Source organism: Cetorhinus maximus, chromosome 1 (genome assembly GCF_964194155.1).
Source record: "Cetorhinus maximus chromosome 1, sCetMax3.hap1.1, whole genome shotgun sequence".
Classification (NCBI taxonomy): Eukaryota; Metazoa; Chordata; class Chondrichthyes; order Lamniformes; family Cetorhinidae; genus Cetorhinus; species Cetorhinus maximus.
Genome location: NC_135879.1, coordinates 79,508,998 through 79,536,126, shown reverse-complemented (window position 1 = coordinate 79,536,126; position 27,129 = coordinate 79,508,998). Strand labels below are relative to the sequence as shown.

At 40.0% G+C, this 27,129-nt stretch overlaps 3 protein-coding genes across 3 annotated transcripts in view; 1 reads left to right on the top strand and 2 right to left on the bottom strand.

The window, feature by feature from the left end:
* The window catches only part of tifa (TRAF interacting protein with forkhead associated domain), a 235,230-nt gene that overhangs the window by 183,599 nt on the left and 24,502 nt on the right, over positions 1–27,129 (top strand). The window lies entirely within an intron of this gene.
* LOC144684787 (dolichyl-diphosphooligosaccharide--protein glycosyltransferase subunit 4-like) lies at positions 12,450–12,554 on the bottom strand. Its single transcript, XM_078549052.1, has one exon. It carries the CDS (start codon positions 12,552–12,554, stop codon positions 12,450–12,452), a length of 105 nt encoding a protein of 34 aa, XP_078405178.1.
* The window catches only part of ap1ar (adaptor related protein complex 1 associated regulatory protein), a 93,994-nt gene continuing 82,812 nt past the window's right edge, over positions 15,948–27,129 (bottom strand). Inside the window, exon 10 of the mRNA XM_078542865.1 lies at positions 15,948–19,070. Coding sequence (XP_078398991.1) covers positions 18,805–19,070 — 266 coding nt within the window. The 3' untranslated portion in view covers positions 15,948–18,804. The remainder of the gene's footprint in view (positions 19,071–27,129) is intronic.

The window sequence follows — 27,129 nt, the reverse complement described above, 5'->3', positions numbered from 1 at the left end:
ATCCAGGGAACATTCAAAATTATTGCCAGTGCCTCTGCAATTTCCACTCTCACTTCCTTCAACATTCTTGGATGCATTTCATCCGATTCAGGTGCCCTATCAACTTTAAGTACCGACAGCTTATCCAATACCTCCTCCTTATCAATTTTAAACCCTTCTAGTCACTGAGTTTCCTCCTCTGTCACCATGGCCTTTGCAGCATCTACCTAGTAGGTTAAGACAGATGCAAAGTATTCATTTAACACCTCAGTTATGCCTCTTGCCTCTTTTTGGTCCCTAATTGGCCCTACTCCTTTTACCACACTTTTACTATTGACATGCTTATAGAATACTTTGGGATTTCCTTATATGTTAGCTGCCAGTCTTTTCTCATAATCCCTCTTTGCTTCTCATATTTGTTTTTTCACATCCCTTCTGAACCTTCTGTATTCAGAGATAGCTTCTGTAACTTGTGTTATGCTTACAAATCTGCATATAACCTGTAAAGGTATAGTTATGGGTGAAGAAGTATTGTAATATAGTTCATCTTTTCTTGTTTAATAAATGTTTTATGCTTTTGTTAGAAGTTCATTAGCTGACTCCGGTGACTCTGTTCTGTAGTCCTTCTCCATGTATCTAAACAAATAAATGTTAGGATCTATCAAGCTGTGTTCCACCTTGGGATCAGGCTTGTCCAATGGCAACGTCAGTTGGGGATCAAAACACTATGTATTCATGTTTGTGGCATTTACTAGTTCAGGTATTGCTCAGTAGGTTTACTTGACTGTTCAAGCTTAAAACAAGATCTGACAATGTGATAGGTTACTGTTTTTTGAATAAGCAAGAAATATCCATCAGGTAAAGCAATTTACATAAAAGTTTTATATTTGTTATCTTGCCCATGCTATCGGAATCCTACCCAGATATTAGGACCTGTGAAGATACTATTGAAGAAGATAAGGCTCATTTATGAAAGTAATCGAAAATACAGAAGTCAAAGTAACTGAAGTAAGGGTGATAAAAATAGTTACCAAGTACATTTTTTCCAAGACACAAAATTACATTTAATTAGATAAGTTCAGTCCACAATAAAACATGCACATGTCATGAAATGATAAGTTAAAGGACAAGAGGGCAAAATAATCAAACAAATAAGATTTAAGTGAAGTCGTACAAAAAGGGTACAATAAGTTATCTGCAGATTTTTTATACAGATGATAATATAGTATCAATTAAAAATATGGAACCAGTATATTTGTCCCTTTTTACTTATTCTTGTTGTTTGAATTTGTGTGTATGCATGAAACTATGTCAGGGAAAATAAGTGACTAGCATGAAAATTCTGATTAGGATACAGGAGCTGGGTAACTAGTTCTTATTTGATGTTATCTCAGAAAGGAATGACAATGGCTGTTGAGCAAGAATTACTGTAACAACAGCAGTGCTTCTAATCATTATCAACTTTATTGCATTTTATAGATAGGTCTGTTAGAAATATGCCATATCTGACAGAGTTTCAAAGAACTTTATGAACTGCAAGAGCAAGTCATCGTGTCCTCAAACTCCTTTTACAACTGTAATACATTTAAAAAGTATAAAAAATAGTTGGTTCAGGGTATTATTAGACAATACTTTAAGTAGGCAGAAATTATGAAATATATAGACTTTTGAATGAGTGGTTAAATGTATCCAGCTGTGGATAAATGGAAGTGAAGTTTAAAATGACATATTCCACTCACATATACAATTGATATCATTGTAAAAACAATCTTCTGGCATGGCTATGATTTCCCTACATAAATTGTTATTAACCCAGTGCCTTATGTCAGGAATTACAATTAGCAATGACATAATTTATAGAACTGGAAATGTTACTTAAACACTTCTACCAGACATTTATCAGTCTTTCAGGTGGAGAGACAATGTGTGCTACTTACAGGTAACACTTATGAACAGTTATGACCTTGAAGTTTAATGAAGTAGAGTATGTGCAATATTATGGGGTAGTGCAGTCCATCAACACAGTATGCTTTAAGTCAATATTCTTATTTAGGTCCAATGCACCATTTTTTAAACTATTTTTTGTATGAGATCAATGACTTCAAAAACCAGCAAACGATGAGCCAGTCCAGGGACTTCTCTGTTCTCCAGTGCAACCGCCACATCTTCAGGCCAGGGTCAGCCCAAGCCTTCTTTTTCCCCTCCCCATCTCTCTCCACCAATCCTCCCCTCTCTCCTTTTTGCTCCACTATCCCCTTTCTTCCTTTCTCATGCCCCCTTCCTCCTCCTTGTTCTGCTTCTCCTAACGCATGTAAAATTTAAAGTTTCTCATTATAATCACTCTGTTTTTCCAACAAGCTTTGCTATTCTCTGTATTTATGCATTATTTTATCAAAAAGGTCTGTAGACAACTTCCATCAAAGTCTTACATCTTTTTCTATTCCTCCATTTAATCCAGAGTTTCTACTGACTGCTCGCATTTACCGATAAACCCTTTCTAACACAGCAATAGTGCCTTTCATCAATAATGCTACTCCGCCTCTTCCCATTTCCCAGTGCTGCATAAATAACTCAACTTGGAGTACTCATCTCCCAGTTATGCTCACTTTGTAGCCAAGTTTAAGTGATACCCACTATGATATATCCTGTAAATTGGATATGCAATTCTAATCACTTGTTTTATTCCTAATTACTTGTTTTATTCCTAATTTTTATTTATTCATGGGATGCTGGTGATGTTGGCAAGGTCAGCATTTATTCCGCATCCCTAGTTGCCCACAAGAAAGTGGTGATGAGCCACCTTCTTGAACCATTGAAGTCCATGTGGTGAAATTATTCCAACAATGCTATTAGGTAGAGTTTTCCATGGTTTGGACCCAGCATTGATGAAGCATTGGCAATATGTTTCCAAGTTTCGATGGTGTGTGGCTTGGATGTAAACTTGGAAGTGTTTGTGTTTCCACGTGTTTGCAGCCCTTGTCCTTCTAGGTGGTGCAGGTCACAGGTTTGGAAAGTGCTATTGAAAAAGCCTTGATGAGTTGTTGCAGTGCATTTTGTAGATGGTACATAATGCTGCCACTGCATACCTGTGGTGGAGGGGTTGAATGTTTAAGATGATGGATGAGATGCTGATCAAGCATGTTGCTTTGCCGTGGATGGTATTGAGCTCCTTGAATGTTATCAGAGTTGCACTCATCTAGGCAAGTGGAGAGTTTCCATTACACTGATTAATGTTTTTTAGGTGGTGGAAAGGCTTTGCAGAGTCAGGGTATGAGTCACATGCCACAGAATACCCAGTTTCTCACCTCTTCTTGTACCCACAATAGTTGTATGGCTGATCCAGTTAAGGTTCTGATAAATGGGGGCCCCCAGGATATTAATGATGGAGAACTTGCTGATGGAATTGCAATTGAATATCATGGGGAGATGGTTAGCTTCTCTCTTGCTGGAGTGACTCATTGACTAACATGAATGTTTCTTTCCACTTAGCAGCCCAAGCCTGAATGTTGTCCAGGCCTTACTGCATGCAGGTACAGGCAGAAATCCAAATGGAACTGAACGCTTTGCAAGGATCAGTGAACATCCCCTCTTCTGACCTTGTGATGTAGGTTAGGTCATTGGTGAAGCAGCTGAAGATGGTTAGGCCTAGGACATTGCCCTGAGGAACTATTGCAGCAGTGTCCTGGGACTAAGCTAAGATGGTGAACCTTCAACAAACACAACCACCTTCCTTCGTGCTATATAGGATGCAAGCCAAGAAAGGGATTTCCCCCTGATCTCCATTGACTTCAATTTTATTCAGGTTTCTTGGTGCCTCAATCAAATACTGTCTTGGTATCCAGGAAAATCACTCTCACCTCTCGAATTCAAATCTTTTGTCCATATTTAAACTGAGGCTGTATGAGGTCTGGAACTGAAGGGCAGAATCCAAACTGGTCTCTGTTAGCAAGTTACTGGTGATTAAACGCTGCTTTTAAACCTGGTCAACAACCCTTTCTATCGCTTTACTGATGATTGAGGATAAACTGATGGGTAGTAATTGACCAGGTATGGTTGGAGGTGGTGTCCATGTCATGATGCAATGCAGAAAATGGTTCAATCTTCTAAACAATTAAAGTAAATTTGCTGATTTAACTACATCCTGTGTTTTAGGTCTGTCCCCACCCCCCACTTTCACTCTGTTTTGCTAAGCAATCTCCATCATATCACTTCTCATACCCACAACTTTCAGTGGTATCCAGCCTTCACTTTCTATGCACTTCATCACCTCCCCTTTTATCCATCCACTGTTGACGTTCATCCTAATCCTCATGCAATATAATGCATGTCTCTCCTTTGGGTGAATATCTCACTGTCACTCACTCACAGGTCTGTTTTTTCCATTCTTTGTCAGGGAAGGAAGTGCAAAATGCAAATAAGAGACTGGAGGTGGGCTGTCACAAATAGTATAGTTCACAGGAGGGTGCCCTGGAAATGAGTTGCACATCAGCATCTCTCTCCATTGGAGATGGAGCAACAGGAAGCTCAAGAAGCTGGTGAGAGAATTACAAACATCTCTATAACTATTTACTTATTGTCTTTTTAGATTACTTTCATAAGCTTTACCCTAAAGGCTCTTCATTATATCCCTAGTTCTAAGCCCTATCAACTTTATTGCATTTTATAGATGGGTGTGTTGCAAATATGATATTTTATACAGAGGGATTCAAGGAAAATAACTTCAATTGCAAACATCAAGTCACTTGTTTGTCATCAAATTCTTTTTACAAAGTAAAATACCTCTGTAATAAAAGTATTAAAAAGTTGGTTCCTGTTATTATTACAGATGCTATTTCATGTCATCCAGAATAGTGTAGACAGAATTATGAAACATACAGAATTTCGCATGAGTGGCTAAAAGTTTCTAGCCATGGATAAATGTATGAGGAGTATAAAATGACATCTTGTGTTCAGATCAGTATCACTGCAAAATAATCTTGTGACATGGCTGTGTTTTGCATACTCTAGTATTAACTTAGTTTCTTATACTAGGGATTGCTTTCAGCATTCACATCATTTATAGAACCAGAACACTTATTTAAATACTCGTGCCACAAATTTGCCAACCTTTCAGGTGGAGACACAATCTGTGCTACTTACAGGTGATGTTTTTGGAACAGTTAGAACTCTGAATTTAAATGAAAGACAAATAGTTCTATGCAGAATAGTTTATGGTAATGCAATCCATTGACAGGGTATGTGTCTGTCAATGTTCTCATTAAGGCCCATTCCACCAATTTTTAAAAACTAATGTTATGACCGGGATGGGAGGAGTGCACGAATTATCAAGTCCCATTACCCACAAGCTGTACCATTAATTTAAATGTTTAATTTTCTCACCAAATTAGCCAATTGTCTACCTATACTTCTAGTACCCGGAAGTAAAGAGACTCTGACCAGACTTCTTTCAAAAACCTCAATGTTTAATTTATTATAAAACAGAAGTCCTTTTAAAGGAGTTTCAAGAACTGGTTGGCACACAGTTGTAACCAGAAGTGTAACCTTTTAAATTTCCCCAGCACACACACATACACACAGACAAACTAAAGGCAAACAGGCAGTCGCTACAGAGCCGGGTGCATAGGAAAAAATAGTCTCTTAGAAAGAAATAAAGAAAGAAAAATTAAAGAGGTTCGATGCTGTTGGTCTGAAGTTCCCTTGGGTGGGCCCAGTAGATTTCGGGAAGTTCACCAACAATGCTTCAGCATGGGGGAAAGAGTATAACTGGACCAATTCTTCCTATCTCAGCTAGCAAGTCCAAAATTATACAGACAAACTATATTCAGATGAGGATTATCTGGAGAACCACATGGTTTCACAAAGCAGAGGGGGAGAGCACGAGTCAGGGTAGCCTTCTGTTCTCAGCCTTTCCACAACAAGGCTGAAAGCAAAACCACAGGTTCAAACTTAAGGTTTGCCTCTGCCACGTGGTTGCCCTTTTGTCTTCCAGCTTCATTAAGTAAAGTCCTTTGCAGTTCAAAACAAACAACCTCCTCTCAAGTACTATGTAGGTCAGGAGATTTCTTGGAGGAGGACAGTTCCAAGGTGAACTTATGACCCTTTAAAAAAAAACTCTTGGCAGCCTCCAAATGTCCAAATACTGCAATGTTCTTCCATATTTTAAAATGTAAAACCCAGTTTAAAGACATGAAAGATTTGCTGAACATCATCCCAAGATTATTCACTAAGATTTAGTTGGAACAAAAAAAACCCCCAGGAGCAGCAAATGTCCTGGACCAATATATTAAAAGGCACAGAGATAAAATGTAAAAGAGATAAAAGCATGACCTATGGTCAAGTTAAATGATGCAATGCACAAACTTGCAGTTATCTTTACATGGTGCTGAGCTCAGAAAAGAGGACCTTAAGTTTTGCAATATGGAACTTGAGCTCAATTTAGCTTATACAACAGTAACTAAACAGGAAACATGGTAAAAGCTGTATTGCACAACATTAGGAGGAATCAAGAAGCTTTAAGAATGTAACAAAACTGGGATACTGGGACACTGTAGCAGCCATCAGAGCTGGCACCATCTTTAACTCCTCAAGAAAACTTAACTATAAAAGTCATTTGCTAAATTGTTACTGCAAGAAATTTGTCCTATTGTGCTATGCGTTTGGATTCATATCCCAGCATCATAATTATCGACCGCTTCTGCTAGAAAAAGTTTTAAAATGGAAATAAGAGCCCTCATGCTGGGCAGGTGAGACTGAAAGCTATTTCAAGATTTTGACCCATTTTGCTGATATTAGGATTACTTGACAAAAAATTCAGCCACAAGATACAGAAATATCCTAGGCCAACTCTATATTAAAGTCAATACTTCATGATATTTAATGAGCCAGATCAGTGATGAGAGCTTTGAAAAATATTAAAATTGAGAGAGCAGCAGTTGCAAATTGATTGGCAACTTCCCATCCTTTAAAGGGGAACTGCATCTGTCATTACTTTCACTTCTGATTTAATTAGTGTGTTCAAGTTCCAGTATGAATTCCCTTTTTATTTAAGGTAACAAAGTTGATGTGGAAAGCAGGTTTTATATAGGAATTTTAAGGCTTTCATTGGCATTTCCTCTAATTTGTCTTTTTCCTGAGTTCTCTGCCCGAAGGGTTGATTAGCCATCAGGAAGCAGAGAGTAAGGTTAAATGGTTAATTTTCAGTTGACATGCTGTTACTAGTGGAGTGCCACAGGGATCAGCGATGTGGGTCTCAACTATTTATAATCTATATCAATGATTTGGATGCAGGGACTGCATGTATGGTAGCTAAATTTACTGATGACAAATATAGGTAGGAAAGTTGTAAAGCAGGCATAAAGAGTCTAAAAGGGGTTTAGATAGGTTAAGTGAATGGACAAAAATTTGACAGATGGCATATAATGTGGGAAAATTTGAACTCGTCCACTTTAGCAGGGAGAATAGAAAATATTATTTGAATGAAGGGAGACTGCACATCTCTGCAGTACAGAGGGCTCTGGGTGTCCTGGTACATGAATCATTAAAACTTGGTATGTAGGTACAAGTGACTAGGAAGGCAAATGGAATGTTGGCATTTATTCAAGGGGAAATCTTGTTTAAAAGTAAGGAAGTATTCCTGCAGATGTAGACCACCTTAGTAAGACCATATTTGAAGTACTGTGTACAGCTTTGGTCTCCTTAAGAAAGGATATAATTGCTTTAGACCCAGTTTAAAAAATATTTGCTATGACCTTTAGGGCCATTAAGCATTTTATTACATATTGGGATTTGCACTAATGTTTCTGTTAACCAACTACACTCGCACAGATTTGTTAGATAGGAGATTAAAGGAGAGTTCAGTGTCTAACATCTACTGAATCCAGTGAACCCTGTTATTGCAGGGAAGAAATATTATGGTTCAGCACAGCCTAGATGAACCAAGCTTGGCATAAAATCTGATGTAGCAGGCAGAAAAGTGACCAACAAAAACCACCTACAAAAGTCGAAGAAAGTCAAGCATGTTGCCTGAAACTCAAGGTGTATATGTAGATGGACCCAGTAAAGTCAAGAACTGAGAGAGGAAAACAGAATGTTCCACTTATAGATGAACAAATAGAATTAGCAATTAAATTGTAAAATTTCAGTTCTGAAGAGGTCATATTAGACTAGAAACATCAACTCTGTTTCTCTCTCCACAGATGCTGCCAGAATGCTGAGTGTTTCCAGCAGTTTCTGTTTTTATTTTAGTGATTAAACTGCCTGGATACATGTCTGTGCAGGCAGCTGTCATGACTGGTTACACAATGGCAGAGTTCCTAACTCTACCACACATGTACTTGGGCTCCACACGTGTATAACATTCTGGCAGAGTAGCTTCCAATTTGGGAAAAGGGAGGCTGATAGAAAGGCTATAAAAAAAATAACCTTCACAATGGGTGCAAAGAACACAGTAAATAGCCAGAGAAATAGCAGTTCATAAAGCCGAGGAACATATTAAAAATGAACATCTATGGGAGGGAAATCTTAAAGCAAATGAGATGGCTAAGGAAGGAGGATAGAAGGGAAAGGATTAGGATATGATGGACATGTTTTCCCCAGTGACAACTAATCAGGCTAAGCCTGAACTAATTGATTTAAAAGGAGTTACAAAAGGAGATGCTGAAAGAAAGGGATAATGAAAAAGCAAACCCAAGTGCAGACTATGCTAATGAGTAAAAATTACAGCTGAAAGATGGGATCCTTACGATCAAAAATGGAATATCTCAGAATGAGCAATTTTTTTTTCTTTATCAAACCCATCATGCACATATCTCATAACACTCTGACCCATGAAAGGCGCCAGCAAATGGTTTCTGGCCAGGATGCTGCATTACAGGCAAAAACCATTTAAATTTTGTACGATACAAACTGGTTGTGAAAAAGGCATATTTATATAGGACATTTAATGTAACAAAATGCCCCATGTCAATTCACAGGAGCTTCACATATAAAAAACAGATATGGAACCACATAAGGGAATATTAGGTCTGACGGCTGAAAACTTGATCAAGGAGGTAGGAGGTAGGTTTTAAGAAGTGTCTTAAAGGGGGCAATTGAGGTAGAGAGATAGAGAGCTGTAGGGAGGAACTTCTAGAGCTTAGGGACTCGGCAACTGAAGGCACAGCCAACAATGGTGGAGGGGATACTCAGGAGGCTAGAAGGCTCTATTGCACCACAGTCAGCTGATAGCTAACACAATACACAAGAAATAGGAGTGCACCACACATTCCATCGAGACTGCCCCACCATTCAATATGATCATGGCTGATCTTAGGTTTCAACTTCACTTTCCTCCCACTCCCCATATTCCCCAATAGCTGAAAAAGCAAACATCTGCCTATCCCAATATTAAATGTATTCAATGATGGAGCATCCACAACTCTCTGGGGCAGAGAATTCCAAAGATTCACAACCCTTTGAGTGAAGTAATTTCTCCTCAACTCAGTCCTAAATGATCAATCCCTTATCCTGAGAGAATTACCCCATGTTTTAGATTCCCAACCAGCAGAAACTATCAAGCTCCTTCAGAATCTTGTATGCTTCAGTGAGGTTGCCTCTCATTCTTCTAAACTCCAGAGAATATAGGCCCAATGTACTCCACCTCTCATCATAGGATATCCCCCTCATCCCAGAGGCCAATTTAGGAAACCTTCACTGTACTACCTCCAATGCAAGTATATCCTTTCTCAAAGGTGGAGACCAAAACTGCGCATGGTTCTCTAGAAGTGGTCTCACCAAAACCCCGTGCACTTGTAGCACAAATTCTTTATCTCTGTACTCCAATCCCCTTGCAACAACAGCCAACATGCCATTTGCCTTCCCAATTGCTTGCTATACTTGCATGCCAACTTTTTGTGCTCCTTATAACAGCACACTCAAGTCTCTTTGAACATCAACAATTAGAAGTTTCTCATCTTTTAAGAATAGAAAAGCAGAATATTTTTTATGACCAAAGTGAATAACATCACACTTTCCTATATTATACTCCATCTGCTATCCTGTTGCCCACTAACTTAACCTGTCTACATATCTCTTTGCAGCCTTTGTGTGTCCTCCCCACAGCTTACCTTTCTACCTAACTTGGTATCAACAGCAAACTTAGATACATTACCCTCTGTCTTCACATCCAAGTCATTAACATAGATTGTAAATACCAGAGGCCCTGATCCTTGTGGCATTCTACTATTCACTGCCTTCCAACTTGAAAAAGTCCAGTTTATGCCCATTCCTGTCTGTGAGCCAATCCTCCATCCATGCCAATATGTTACCCCTAACTCCATGTGCCCTTATCTTGTCTATAACCTTTTGTGTGGAACCTTGTGTGGCAGGGGGATGGGAACCTGATAGAGAGCTCAGATTGGAGGGAAGCAAAACTGGTAACAGGAAGTAGGAAAGTAGTAAATGAAATTAGAAGGCAGATGAGATGAAGGCAAGCATCAAATAGGATTGGATGCAGAATAAAATTAAAAAGACAAAGTTAAGGGCTCAAACTGAATGCGCTTGGCATTCGCAATAAGGTGGATGATTTGAAGGCACAAATAGAGGTAAATGGGTATGTTATAATTGTCATTCCAGAGATGTGGTTACAGGGTGACCAGGAATTGGAATATTCGTGGATATGTGTCATTTAGGAAGGATAGACAGAGAGGAAAAGGAGGTGGGTAGCACTGTTAATAAGGGACAAGATCAGTACATCAGTGAGACAGAATCTTAGAGCGAAGGATCAAGATGTAAAATCAGTTTGGTTGGAGCTAAGAAATAGCAAGAGTCAGCAAACATTGGTGGGATTTGTTTATAGATCACCAAACTGTAGTGGTAATGTTGGGCACAATATAAATCAGGAAATTAGAGCTTCATGTAACATGGGTAATACAGTAATAATGGAATACTTCAATTTACATATTAGGTTTGCCCAATATATTAGCACTAATCTTGTGCAGGATGAATTCCTGGAGTGTGCGCAAGATGGGTTTCTGGAGCAGTACATTGAGGAACCAATTGGGGATCAGCTATGTGGATTTAGTATAATTAGTGAGAAAGAACTAATTAATAACTTTGCTGTAAAGGAGCCATTATGAAATAGCAATCATAATATGATAGTTTCACATTAAGCTTGAAAGTGACATTGTTCATTCTGAAACTAGGGTCTTAAATCTGAACAAAGAAATTATGAAGATATGAGGGGCAAGTTGGCAATGGTGGATTGGGAAAATACATTAAATGATTTGACAGTAGACAGGTAATGGCTAGTATTTAAAGAAGTATTACATGGTCTACACCAGATATACATTCCTCTAAGGCACAAAACCGCAACTGGAAAGGTGAATCAACCGTGGCTAACAAAAAAAAGTTAAGGATTGCATTAGATCAAAGGGAGTGGTTTATAAGGTTGCAAGAAAAAGTGGTAAGCTCAAGGATTGGGAATAATTTAGAATCCAGCAAAGGATGACTAAGAAATTAATAAAGAAAGGAAAAAGGGAATATGATGCAAGATAGCAAGTAGCATAAAGATGGACTGTAAAAGCTTCTTTTGGCATGTGAAATGGAAAAGATTAACAAGGGCAAATGTGGGTCCATTTCCAGCAGTGGCAAGAGAATTTATAATAGAGAAAAGGGAAGTGGTAGAGAAACTAAACAGTTACTTTGTGTCTGTCTTTATGGAGGAATACAGAAAATCTCCCAGAAATACTAGGAAACCAAGGGACTTGTGAAAATGAGGAAATGAAAGAAATTAGTATTAATAAAGAGGTAGTACTCAGAAAATTAATTGGATTGAAGGTTTTTAAATCCCTGGGCCAGATGAGCTACATCCCAGGGTGTCAAAGGAGGTGGCTATAGAGATAGTGGACGGTTATCTTTCACAATTCTATAGATTCTGGAAAGGTTCCTACAGGCTGGAAAGTAGCAAATTTAAGAAAGGGAGAGAGAAAACAGAGAACTACAGACCTGTTAATTTGACATCAGTAGTAAGGAAAATGTGAGAATCTATTATAAAGGATGTGATAATGGGACACTTCAAAAGTAATTATATGATTGGGCAGAATCAACATGGATTTATGAAAGGAAATCATGTTTGACAAACCTGTTGGAGCTTTTGAGGATGCTACTTCGTATCATAGATAAAGGAGGACCAGTGGATTTTCAGAAGGCTTTCGATAAGGTCTCACACAGGTTAGTAAACAAAATTAGAGCACATGGGATTGGGGGTAACAAACTGCTATGGATTCAGAATTGGTTAACAGACAGAAAACAGAGAGTAGGAATAAAAGTGTCATTCTCAGGATGGCAGGCTGTTACTAGTGAGGTTCTGGAAGGATCAGTGTTTGGGCCACAACTGTTCACAATCTATATAAATGATTTGGATGTGGGGATCAAATGTAATGTTTCTAAATTTCCTCTTGACACAAAAGTAGGTCGGAATTCCATTATTCCAGCTACTTGAGGTTGTTAACAGCAACATAATAGTACAGGACAACAAGGATGATAAAGGACACCCCCAGCATGTTGGCAAAGATCATTAGCTGTACATTTATGATCATCCTCCCAGAGGGATTAAGAGACTAGAGGTAGATGATCAGCCAATGATGAGCAGGCTCAACGGGGCGAATGGTCTACTGCTGCTCCTATGTTCCCATTATGGAATGCTTTCTGGAAATCCAGGTACACTACATCTGCTGGTTTTTTTCTTTATCTACTAGTACGTCCTCAAAAAACTGTAATAAATTTGCCAAACAGGACTGCCCTTTAGAACAAGTCAATATGGTTTTACTAGTCATAACAATACACTTAGAAATGCATTGTAAATGTTCCTTAATAATAGATTTCAGCATTTCCCAATGATTGATGTTAGGCTAACTGGCCTGTAGCTCCCTGTTTTTTTCTCTCTCCTTTCTTGATAAGCAGTGTAAAATTTGCCAACTTCCAATCTAATGATACTGTCCCTGAATCCAAGAAATTTTGGAAAATCATACCTAATGAATTCACTATCTCTGCACCTATGTCTTTTAGAATCCTTGGGTGTAGACCGTCAGGTCCAAGGGATTTGTCGGATTTTAGCCCCTTAAGTTTCTCCAATACTTTTTTCTGCCGATATTAATTTCCTCACTCTTTTTAGCCCCTGGGTCAAGCTTTGGATTAATCTACAAATAGATTTTAATTACATATTGGGATTAGCACTAGTGTATCTGTTATCCACATTCGCTACCCAGAGTTGTTAGACAGGAGATCAAAGGAAAGTTCAGAGTCTCACAACCACCGAACCTGGTGAACCCGATTATTTTTGAGAATCTGAGGTGAATCTTAATATTTCTTCCCTGAGTATTATCTGGACATCGCTGTGCTGCATAATTATACAGAGGTGGTGTGATTTCCATGCTACGCATTTGTCCTACTTATTGGGCCTCTTACACTCAAAGCGACAGGACAGGCCAATGCAAAGACCATATATGCACTTCCAAAATCCATCAACTCGGATCAGGGAAATAATGCTAAAGAACTTTTCACCCTATGAGCTAACAGAGATAGTGATGAAAATACCTGAACATTTAATATATCAGGATGTGTCTGAACCACAGTATCAGGCCTCGACTCAATTCCTTGATTAACTGCAACAGATGATCTTTGCAGCCACTAATATTGAACAACCTAAGAAGGGACCAAATCCCATGTATCCAAATACCCAGATCTATTACTGATTGGGTAACTGAGATTTTCCACAGGGAACAGCGCATTTAACAGCTAGAATCTGGAAAATCTATGCTATCAGGTGTGACTAACAAGACAATTAGAGCAGTTGCTAACCAAGATAAATGTAGGTAATGTAGGTATGATTGACAAGCGGTCACTGAGTCCTGTCCTTTATTAGTCCATGGCGTACACACAAACCAGCATGAGATCAACAAAATGATGTACAATCAAGAGATCATTGCATCTCAGGCAGTGAAGTGCAGTTTGTATCATAGCCATTGGCTGGAAAGAATTGCAAGGTGAGATGTTGTTGAGGGCAAATAGTCCAGTTGGATAACAGGTAAATAATTAACTGTTTACCTGGCAAAACTAACTTGTGTTTAGTAAGATACTTTGGAATGGTACATGCTGTTGACGTGCCTTACAAACAGTGTAAAGCATAGGAAGTAAATCTTAGGATTATTGATTGAGCTTTTGAGACCAGGCAACCAATCTGGCCTACTTCTATTTGCTGTATAGTCAGTGGTGCAGTTAGAAGGAACAAAACACTGAATTTTAATCAGCTCTTGCCCTGCTTGGTCTTGGGTAAGTGGTGGGAAACAATGAACCTACAAGGTGATGCCTGGGCCTGAGAGACTAATTATACTCAGAATTGTCAATCCTGCAAAATTTGCTGTCCAATAAATTGTAAATAAATACAATGGCCCAGGTCTTCTGGCCACAATAGTTGAGATGTTTCCTGCATTTGAGGGTCGCACTGGAACCAACTTACGCTGGAACCCAGAACTTGAAGTTTGCCAGAAATGGCTCTGAAAACCCACTTTGATGATCCTGCCGGGACGAGTCAGTGTGTAAATTTGGATTGTTTGCCCGGTACTTACAATTATTTCCACTGATTTATCTAGGGATTCTCCTGGCAGGCATAAAGCCTGCTCCAGCAGCACAGCCCTATAAATCAGGAGTGTCAAAGTACTCCTGTACCCCTGGCTCTGCTCATCACTTTATCCACACACCAACTTACCCCAACTCTTCTTTGACATCAGTGGAGCTGAGCAGGCAAGGGTGGGGAGTGGAGGGAAGGTGGAGTGAGCAGAGCCTGGGTGCTGGAAAGTTTGGGGTGGGATGGGGAGAGCAGACTGGAGGGGAACAAGGTGAGCAGTGTTGGGGGTGGGGAAGGGGTTCAGCAGAGCTGTGGTGGGTAGAGTGGGGGAAAAAAAGGGGGAGAAAGCTGAAAACAGCACCTACCAGAGGACTGCAGGACCTCAAGGGGCATGCCTTCCTCTGATGATCTCAAAGCCGGCATGTGGCTTCACCACATCTGTGCCTTACCATTCACTAATCCTCCTGAGTTCCTTCGACAATCGCTCCTTGCTGCAGCCGGGAGAGGAAGTCCCCGTTGCTTCAATGTAAAAAGATAGCAGCACGCTTTCAAACGGTGTCAGTGGCATACACCTCCACTTCGGCATTGACCGGAAGATCCAGGCCATTAATGAATTTGACATTTGGGTAACATCTCACCGCAGGTCATATATTGTTTATCAAGAATATGGGAAATATTTTCACAGAATTATCATGTCAACCTTCATAGTGGCTGGGAGTGTCCAATAACAAAACCTATGGAATATGTAATGCCCTCTCCTGAGTTTGAACCAGTGTCGCACTGGCTTGCTCCCATAACTGTAGCTGATCACAAAATCACCAACTTGCAGATTGGGGGTGGGGTAAGGGGAACATGCTAGGGGAAGTATTGCTTGGTTGTGGGTCCCCTTGTGCAACAATTCATCCTCCTTTATCAATCAGTCTCAAAAAGTGCCTTGGATACAAATGTTACCGCTCAAACTCAACTGGAGAAAACGAGATAGGATAACAAAGTTATAAAGATATCCAAACACTTGGGCTAAATCCTGGAGGGAGGCAGTATATAATATTGAACAATACTCATCAATTAGTATGACTTTAATATGCACACAATGTATGTCAGTGTTTGCTATGATAGATTAAGCGTGATGAGACACAATGTGTGACTCATAGCAAATTCATTACCACTGGGATCTGAAACAATGCTAACTGAGGAAAATATTCAGATGATGAAAGGTCATTAACCTGAAATGTTAAACCTGTTATCTTCACAGATGCTACCAGACTTAACAGTATTGACAGATTTCAGATTTCCAGCATCCACATTATTTTGCTTTTGTATTGGTTTTGCACGTACCATAATTTTCCAAATAAAATACGTATCCCGATTTTCAAAATCAAATTTGCTTTATCAACATATATAATACACCTAAACTTTTGCAATACAGCCGTCAAAGTGACCATTTATTGATGAAAGTAGTGAAAAAACTCAACTCAGCAGAAGGGTCTGTTCCCATCCTAATTATGAATAGATGTCTGGCTGGCTCCCACCCAAGTCGACCGAACGAGCTGACAATATTGTCAATTGATTGAATGTAGCATGTGACACAGAGATAAGTTCCTCAGAACAAGGCAGTGTTCTTCATACTAATGCTTTGAAGTAAAAATTTTAATCATTAACACAGCAGAGAAAAGAGCAAGCTACACGGCAGCCTTCAAACTTTAGGTGACAGAAGTTGCTGAAAACCATGGTAACCAGCAGCACAGAAATCCAATGTCAATGAAGCAAATGTTAGCTTGTGCCTTTAGTTTGCCAAAGTGTAAGGTCACAAGGCAAGCAAGCCAAGGCCCCTGGATGTGGGAGGCAGGCTCAGCTCAAGCAGCAATTTCTAGAATATATTCACCAGGTAGATCAATGTAAGAAAATCTCAAGATTGATCATTTCTTTCAAAAAATTAAGTTTATAACTTCGAAAATTAATAGAAACAACGGATGATTCTCATTTATGCCTTAGGAGGTGACTGGATTTAAAATAATGGAAATGTTGCATTTCAGTGGTAAGTACGCATTATCATTCACAACCAGCCTGGAAAAGATATTCATGACTCGCTGCATAAATCCCATTTTGATTTGTTACCATGTGTAATACACACCTGATTTTTAAAAATAATTTTATAGGGAAAAATTCAGAAAATTACAGTATTTATTCCAGATCCACAGTTTGCTTATCCACCAGCTTGGTCTCCATCAAGCTTATGGGCATGTGAGCCATGTGAGAAATATAAATCACAAAAATGCATGTATCCTGTTAGTACAGCTGTCACAAATTGTCTGGTATCGGGTTTTGGAAGTTAAAATGCCTATTAGACTGCCTAAACAAACTAAATCAACCGGTTGAAAATATTTTAGAGAATGAAGAAACAACTTCAGTTAGTAGTTGCTGATTTTAGCTTACAACTTCATTTCCTGACAAAACTACACAATTTTAAGTTTTTAATCTTGTTAAAAACAAACAGCAGAATTGGAAGCAATTTTTTGATGACATTTTTATGCTTAAAGTTGCATGACAGTACTGGAGAATGGAATATTGAACTCTTAGTACAGATACCAAATCTCAAATATTTCCAGGCCAGATTTAACACAGGTGCAGAGTGAAGTTCGCTCTGCTGCAACAAGATGTTACCTTTAATCTCAGAACAGTTTCTCCGCTGTACTACCATGTTTTTATTTAACAGTTCCTATAGCAGGTAATTCTTGTAACTTCTGAATGAAAATGCCAGTCTAGTGACAAATTTAGGGGCAGTTGTGAATTGTCAGCCTTTTCCCAGTAGGTTAATTCCTGGGATGAGGAGGTTGTCCTATGAAAAGAGATTGAGTAGAGTGGGCCTATGTTCCCTGATCTCAGTGGAACTTAAAATTCTTAAGGGGTTTGATGGGGTGGAGGTTCTGAAGATGTTTCCCCTAGCTGGGGAGTCTAGAGCTAGTCTCAGAATAAGGGGTCCGCCATTAAAGGACTGAGATGAGGAGAATTTCTTTATTAAAGGGTTCAGGATCTTTGGAGCTCGCTATCCCACAGAACGGTGGATGCTCAGTCATTAAATATATTCAAGACAGAAATCAATAGATTTTTGGATACTCATGGAACCAAGGGATATGGGGATAGTACGGGAAGCTGGAATTGAGGTAGATCATCAGCCTGATCAGATTTATTGGTGGAGCATGTTTGAACTGCCAAATCACCTACTCCTGCTATTCCTTACATTCTAATATTCTCCAAACTAATTTCACAAACGACCCCTGCAGTCAGCACAAAAATGAGGCTTTAGTTTATACGTAACGAGAGAAACCTGAAGGCATGTTAGACGGGGAACAGAACAATAAATTAACCCATTATACCATGAATCACTGTCCATACTAGGAGACCCAAACTGGAATCGCAGCCGACATGCATGTGAAGTCGAATGCACTCCATTTTAAAGGAAAGCTTTATTTCAGCTAAGGCCTGTCAGGGCCCCAGTCACATGATGGCACAAACTGCTAACTCTGCTACTGAGGAGGAAATAGCAGGAACAGAAGGTGACAAGAGATATAGGAATTGGCATATTCATAGATCACTGAACCAAGCTAATTAAGTTAATTGACCTGAAATTTTGGAATATTTTTGTTTGAAAAAAAGTAACAAACATATATTGGAGAAATATGAGTTAACACTCAAGAATAACTCAATAGAGATGATAGTATAATTTAAAACGAACCAAGGTTCATTTGGTATGTAAAGAAAAAAATCAATCCCATAAGGCTTCATGATATTTACATATCAATTTAACAGTAATGATCAAACGTGATCAATAAACCAGTTTAATAATCCAGTGTATCCAATATTTGTTACTCCTTATACAATCAGGACAGCAGTGGCTCATAAAAATGAATACCTACAAACATGCATCTTGTAGCTAGAAAGTTTCATCAATTAAACTTCACAACATATTTTCCCTTTACAACAGAGCCTTTTTAATCAACACCCAATGGCTTAAAAAAATCATTCATAAGCTGGAAGTTTACAAGAATTGCACTTAATTATAAATTGTATGTGCTAGCACGATACAAAGCAGTCATGTTCTTCTGCAGTCTGTGTAGAGTCAGGCCATCACTCAAAAGGTTAAAAAGTCCCACTAGAGTTGAAATACATTCTTGCAAGGTCCTAAAAAGTTGGTCTCAACCAATCCACATGATCCGGCAAGATCACTACCTACTCTGCTGATCACCGTCTGTATTTTTCACTTCATTCGGAGAGAGTTCTAGAACTGGGTTCACAAAACCTGCATATTCAGAATTCCCGTTATCATCCAATTCAGCACTGACAAAATCATTTTCCCATTCAAGTCCAGTTGATTCATCTGATGCAGAAAGGGGGTTGCTCCCAGGTCTATGGCTGCTGTGCCTTAAGGCTGCTTGGAGTATGTCTTCTTCTGTTCTCGAGCGTTCTCTCATTGGAATCATTCTATTAATTCCTTGAATTAAAAAGAAGTATTTTGTTTTAACCCAGGATTTTAAAAAAAACAATTAGGGATCTCAGTTTTTAATAGCAAAGCAGGTGAAGAAATTATTTTCTATTTCATTCTTACCAAAAAGAGATCAAATTTTACAATTTTACTATTTAACAATAAAAAAATGTGGTCGTCACAATCTGCAACAGTAACTAATATTTTTGTAGCCTCTTCACAAGAGCACTATCAGACAAAATCTGACACTGGGCCACATGAGGAAATATCAGGATTAATGACCAAAAGCTTTGTCAAAGAGATATCTTTTAAGATATTTTTTAAAACCGGAGGTAGAGGTAGAGGGGTGGGGAAGTTTATGAGGGAAAATTTCAAATCTGACAGCTACACCACTGCAGGCATAGCAACCAGTAGTGAGACAAAAGAAATCAGAAAAGCACCAGAATTGGAGAAGGTGAGAGTTCTCGTAGGATGGAGGGACTAAGGGAAGTTAGAGAGGGATGGGCGAGGCCTTGGAGGGATCTGGGCAGAAGGATTAAAATGTTAAAATTTAAGGGGCTGCTGAACCAGGAGCCAATTAAGTCAACGAGAATGGGAATAAGTGCGTGGGACTTGCTGCGAGTAAGGACTTATAGATGCGGTTAAATTTATTGAATATTGGGGGTTGCCTGGGAAAGCATTGGAATTGTCAAGTTGGGAGGTAACAAAAGTATGGATGAGGGTTTTAGCAGCAGAAAGACTGAGGCAGGGTGCAAACAGGCCAGTTACGGAAATAGGCAGTCTTGGTGATTGAGTGGAAACGGTCAGGAGTTCTGCTCTGGATCAACCGAGATGGCAAGGTTGTAATCAGTCTGGTTCAGCATTAGATAGTGGCCAGGGAGGGGGATAGAATTAGTAACTAGAGAAGACTGCTTGTGATGGGGGCCAAAGATAATAATTTTGATCTTCCAAATACTTTGTTAGAGAAACTTTCGCCCATCCAGTAATGGATGCCAAACAAGCAATGTGACAAATCAGATACAGTGAAACAGTTAAGTGTGGCGGTGAGATATAGCTGGGTGCCATCAGGAATCTGGTGTTGTGTATTTGGATGTCAAGTGTCAGCATGTAGATGAGAAATAGAAGGGGGCCAAGGATAGATCCTTGATTAGGTAGTAATCTAATTGAACCCAATCACTTCCAAAAATGATACATTAAAATACAACATCTATTGATTGATACAGCCATTATACGCCAGACAAAGAACTGATGGGTGGAATCTTGTGCTCTCACTGGTAGCAAGCTTGCAAGCAGAAAGGACATGTACTTTGGTGGGATGGTGGCGTACCTGAATCCTGCTGCCTTTCTGAAATTAAGTTCTGGATGGGAAAGTTCATGGTCGACCTTCTCACCCCACTAATAGAGGCCCTTAACTAGGCAGTTAAGGTCCACTTAAGGGCCTCATCCCGCTGCCACTGGAATTAACCTGGCCGCAGACGGGCCGATTGCCATGCAGATTTCGTGGGAGCTACAATGGTACGGGCAGCTCGTCAGCACTCGGGCAGGGATCCCTCGATCAAAGGCACTCAGTGCCTGATCAAGGGCCTGCACATCGGGAAGGGGTGCCCTGCTGAGAGCTATCCCCTGCCCCCCTCTCCCCACCACTTGCAAAACCCCCCACATTACTTACCCGCGTCCTGAGTCACTCCGTGATTTTGGGACTCCAGGGGGTGTCCTTCTCGCAGCAGCCATGACCTCCTCTGTGGCACTGCTTTGCACAAGAGCTGCCAGCCTCTGACTGGCTGGCAGATCTCATTAAGCAGGACTTCTGCCCCTGGGCTGTTGCTTCCAGGGGAAGCCCGAGTGCAGGCCTCGCCACTGCCTGACTGGCTTGTGGTTTGGCGGGCCTTCCCAAAGAGAGGCAGCACAGATCCCTCATTGGCTCTCCAAGCACCCGGCTAGACCCCTGTTGCCTCAACAAGATTCTGCCTCATCAGTCATTCAGTGAATTATTACAATCTGTAATTGTACAGTGTCAAAGAGGTTATCCATATATAAGTTGCCTGGCATGTTTCTGGGAAAGGGTATTTATTCTGAAGTTGTTGATCTTGATAGTTGATTTTTGGAATCCATTCCACAAGCCCTTCAAAGAGAAATGATGAATAATTTTGTTTTGTTTATTAGAATGCTCAGCAATTAATTTAAAAGATGTTTCACACAAGGGTAAAGAAAACAAGGATGTTCCAAGTGATATTTGACTGAGTTAGAACACCTTTCCCGTGTTGTTGGCTTTCCACCTCTGTTGGAAAAAGAACCAAGTCACTTACCTGATGCATTTAATCATTGGTTTGTTCAGACGCAGCGCCTTTGTTTAGGTCTATATTTAGATCACAACACACTTACAGGACGTTTACAATTTATTATGTAACGATGATGGATGACCATCTCTTCCAAATGGCTATAATTGAATTTGTTTTATGAGGTTAGGAGTTCTACAGTTAGATTACAGAACTCCATTCTTCTGCATTACATTAGACTTAGTTGGGCAAGTTCCCAAAGGTATTTAAATAATTTCATGCAGATTCCTACTCACCCAAATAATGTAGAATTATAAAAAATGGCCATCTTTCATTGACAGTTGAGATCAAAAATTACACAGCACATACTGCCACAAATCCATAAATGTCAAATCAGTTTGCTTGCTGGACTTAATGCATTCTGTTATTCAGGTTTTCAGTGTCACATTTTTCATCGCTAGATATTGTTTCTTAAATGAACAGTAATGTTTTATTTCTTGAATTAGCGTAACTGTTTCAGCAACAACAATTTGTATTTGTGAGACATCTTTAATAAAATAAAATGTGCCAAGATGCTCTATAAGTGTTTTCAAACAAAATTTGGCACCAAGCCCCATGAGGAGATATTAAGAAAGCTGAACAGAAGTGGCAAGTTTTAAAGAGGTAGATTTTAAGGAGCATCTTAAAGGAGAAGTGAGGGGATAAAGAAGCAGAGAGCTTTTAGGGAGGGAATTTTCGAGCTTAGAGTCTAGGAAGCTGAAAGTATGCCAGCCAATGGTGGAGCGATTAAAATAAGGGATGCTCAAGAAGTCACAACTGGAGCAACACAGAAATCTCATTGGGCAATGGGGCTAGAAGAGATTACAGATATAGGGAGGGGGAGGCTATATAGATATTTGAAAACAAGGACGAGGTTTTGAAAACAAGAATAAGAATTTTAAAACTGAGGCGTTACCAGACTGGGAGCCATCTTCCTTTGTGCTAGGTATCACTCTAACCAATGGAGAGAATCCCCATGCCCCCCCACCCCCGCCACTATTCCCATTGACTTCAATTTTGCCAGGGCTCCTTGATGCCATACTCAGTGAAATGCTGCCTTGATGTCAAGGGCAGTCATTCTCACCTGATCTTTTGAATTTAGCTCTTTTGTCCATGTTTGGACCAAAGCTGCAATGAGGTCTGGAGCTGAGTGGCCCTGGCAGAACCCAAACTGAGCACCTTAAGCAGATTATTGCTGTGTAAGTGTTGCTTGATAGCACTGTCAGCGACATCTTCCATCACCGCTGATGATTGAAAGTAAACTGATGAGACAGTAATTGGCTGGATTGGACTTGTCCTGCTTTTTGTGGACAGAACATATTTGGGTAATTTTCCACATTGACGGGTAGATGCCAGTGTTGCAGCTGTACTGAAGCAGCTTGGCTAGTGCCACAGCTGGTTCTGGAGCACAGGTCTTCAGTACTATTAGCAGGATGCTGTCAGGGCCCATAGCCTTTTCTGTATCCAGTGCCTTCAGCTGTTTCTTGGTATCATGTAAAGATGACAGAGATGGATCATCTGCTCAATACTTCTGGCTGAAGATGGTTGCAAATGCTTCAGCCTTGCTTTTTGCACTGATGTATTGGGCTCCCCAATCAATGAAGACGGGGATATTTGTGGAGCCTTTGGTTAGTTGTTTAACTGTACACCACTATTCATGACTGGGTATAGCCAGACTGCAGATTTTTAATCTGATAGCACAGCGCCTCATGGACATCCAGTTTTGCGCTGCTAGATCTGTTCTGAATCTATTCCAGTTAGCACAGTGACAGTGACATACAATGCAACGGACGGATGATCCGCAGTGCAAAGATGGCGCTTCACAAGGACTGCTGTGGTCACTCCTACTAATAGCACCATGGGCAGATGCATCTACAACAGGTAGATTGGGGAGGGTGAGGTTAAGTAGGTTTTTCCCCTCTTGTTGCTTCCCTTCGCATCTGCTGCTGGCCCAATCTGGCAGATATGTCCTTCAGAACTTGGTCAGCTCGGTGTGTCGTGTTGCTATGAGCTACTTTTGATGATGAGCATTGAAGTCTCGGGTTTCCTTGCTCATGTTTAACTTAATGCCATGAGACAACTTGGTGTGTGGAATCAATGTTGAGGGCACCCAGGGCAACTCTCCTCCTGATTGTATGCTACTGTGCTGGATCTGTCTGGCCAGTGATGGAGGTGTCTGGGACATTGGCTGTAAAAGGTATGATTCGGTGAGTATGACCCTCAGGCTTTTGCTTGTCTAGTCTGTCGGACAGCTCTTGCAACTTTGGCTAAACTCTCAGATGTTAGTACAGAGAACTTTGCAGGTTGACTGTGGTCGATGGTGAGTGGTCCATCTAGTTTTATTCCTTTTTGTAGTGGTATGGTAGAACTTAATGGCTTGCTAGGCTATTTTGGAGGACAGTTAAGAGTCAATCGCATTGCTAATGGTCTGGTTTGGACTAGGTAAGGACAACAGATTTCCATCCCTAAAGGGCATGTTGAACCAGATGTGTTTTTATGGCAATCCGATACCATTACTGACTTGATTAAGGATTTTTTAATGAATGAATTGAATTTAAATTCCATCAGATGCTGTGGTGGGATTTGAACCTGTGTCCCCAGAGCAATAGCCTGGGTGGTCTGGATTACTAGCCCAGAAACATCACCGTGACATCAACATCCCAGTTTGCACAACCCTCACTTGATTGCTAGAACAAAAAAATGAAATATTTGTATTGAGTTAAGCTTGGTATAAGAAGAATCTGGCAGCAGTTGGCTTTTAAAATAACTATGCCTGTGACTAAATTTAAAGGAACATTTCCAAGTTAAATCAAGACAAAAAAGAACTTATTTTTGTTACAGATCTGCCTTTGAATTGTCTCTATTTAAAGCAGCCCCAGACTTTATACTCAGCTTGTGAAAAGCTGCAACATAAAGCCACGCTTTACTATTTGTGCTACGTCACACTGTGGCACCACGCTTTGCATTAATTAGAATACTATTACATTAGACAAGAAAAGCAACTAGTAAATGAGACACCGGCAAATAAACAATCGACAGGGTCTACATCACATCATTGCCCAACATCACCATTGTTTGAAATATACTTGAAGAAAATATAAAATACACTTGTCATGTTTCATTTTTTGACGATTTACTATAGCAAGGATTTGGGGGGAAATAAACTACTTTTAATGTTTGGTTTGTTAGGCTAGGTGTATTTCTGCATGTTTAAAAAAGGCACCCAGATGAAAAGTGGTCAATATGTTAAATGGAAGTTGGTATCCCCCAGAGATTAAAGAAGGGTAGGTGGAAGATAGAGGCTGAGAGACAGGGAAGATCTTTTAGGAGAATTGGAAGGCCGTCAGGGTGGCCCAGTTTTTGAATAGACAGGTTTAGGCAGGCTGAAAGACAGAAATGCTGGCAGTATAATTTAAAACACATCCTATAGGAGAGCAAGACGATCCACTAATATGAGGAAGCAAGGTGTTTTTTTTAAATCATGATGCAAGCATACATTGTATTGTTTGAAGTGAATCTGATAATAGCTATTGCTCACTCGTTGAAATAAAATAACTCAACAACTCAAAGGATTTCAAAGCGTTTTCTTGGTTTGTCTTCAGAAATTTGAAGAAACATTTGTACAGTGAACACAAATATTCAATCCAGGTCACAAGATGATGCTACTTATAAGTATCTATATAGAGACCTTCCATAAAAGTAAAACACTCCCAACTGTTTAAAAGATCAACAGGTGCCACTGGATTCAAGAAGATATTCATAATAGGGGTAATTTGTAAGGATACCCTTCATTAAAAAGTCAGCAGATTAAGCATAGGCCCCAAAGATAATGGCCCTGAGATTTACCAGGAAGCAAGGAGGCCTAAAACAGATTTAAAAAAATTTAGAAGTGGGACCTCTATCTTTTCTTTTTTAAGTTCGGTTTTCTGTTCAGCTGCTGGCCAAGGAACCCCAGGAAAGTCCATGGACTTGGGAGGATGGGGAGAGGAGTGGTTGGGAGAGAGGGGGCAGGCCATGATCGGCAGAGGTAGTTTCAGGGCCTCTCAAGAGGCTAGGGGAAACACTTCTGCTCCCCTGAAGTCAAGATATCAGATTTCAGGCAAAGTTGGACATAATCTGACATATCAGGAGGTTGCGGAGTTGACCATTTCTCAGATGGAGCCACAGAGATTTTTCTGGAGGAAGTGAGGCAATGAAGAAAGCCATCACTTCAGCAGAGAGGGCTGCAAGTTTCAAGAATAGCAGCACAGGAAGAAACGTTTCATTAAGAGTGTGTATTTCGAACAAGCCTGAGGCTTTGTGACCAAATTCCTGCCTCTAAGACAGAACGTGCAGGGTTCAAATCCTGCTCCAGACAGTTAAGGTGAGTGGAGACAGTGCTCTGGTTCTGAATTCTGGGTTGACTTCAAATGGAATATTTTCAATCGGTGAGTATGGGTAATCCTCACTGTATCGGCTATGGAAGCCTATAAAACCCAAACACCTACCCTATCAGCTGGTATAAAAATGGTTATGGATATGGGAGGAGTGTCATGTTGTGGCCTTTCAGACTGTTAACTGGCCTGTGAATCCTTCCATCACTTGGGGAATAGTGTGAAGTAAAGTGTGAAGGTACAAAAAAAATTAGATGTATGTACATAGACTGAGGCTTCATCCAGAAATTTGTTTATACAGAAAAAATGCAGCTTCATAAAGCCACACAGTGGGAAACATGTAGCCTGCTGCAGTTCCATCTCTGGACTCTACTGCTAGGATGTGAGGATCATATCAATCTCAAGTGGCTGCTATGCATACACAACAGCCAATCATTTTGTATACTTGTGTCATTAAAGTTGCACCCAGATGAAACATGGGATTAGGTTTAAAAGCACAGATCACACATCATCTCCAAAGGAATGCAACATGGAAACAAACACTAAACATTCACGAATTATGTGGTCTTTAAAAATTTGGATGCCCTGAAACTGGCATGTGTGTAGAAAGTACTGTTGCAAAGATTTGTCAGCATGTTTATCAAAGGCTATGAATGGGAGGCTTAAATTGCATGAAAAATCAATGGCACTGTAGCTGAAAGTCTACAGTGCCATTGCAGAGGGCATAGAGAAGATGTGGACAGGATGTCTTTCCTCCTCCAGGATCTCTCAGATAATACCTCTTTGTAGGATAAAGTTGTGCTCTGGAAATTTTCTTGAAACCTTTGATGAAATCTTCGATGTTGTAAGTACCTAAAGCATGGTCTCATGATGCCAATGGTATTTTTGACAATTACTATGGCGGATGTCATATCCTCACTAACTGCACTCAGTTGGTGTTCTGGGATAATGCATAGATAATATGAGCCATGGATTTTGAAGATAATCTTGATCACTCAGCAAATACTCCAAGACATCATTTTAACAGTCAAATAGGTCAGTTACTGGACTGTTTTGACATGAAGACATTGACAACTGCTTGGGAATGAAGCACTGGTGCATAGAATTTCATTGACAGTTGAAAACCGGCTGAACTCGAGTGTGAGGAATATTTTCCTATCAATGTAGGTAATGGCACTGAATGAGAGCACGTATGGCTACATGGGGACAATCTTTAACCCCTTGCCACCTTATATAATTTTACAGCCTTCGCATGAGGCTGTTCGTCCATGGGGAAGGAGATTAATTCACTTGCTAGAGTTAGAGGTGTACAGCACAGAAAAAGGTCCTTCGGCCCATCGAGTCTGCACCGGTCAAACAAGTACCCAACTATTCTAATCC

Coding starts and splice junctions, on each gene's coding strand:
- LOC144684787 (XM_078549052.1), bottom strand. CDS start 12,554: ATGATCATAAATGTACAGCTAATGATCTTTGCCAACATGCTGGGGGTG.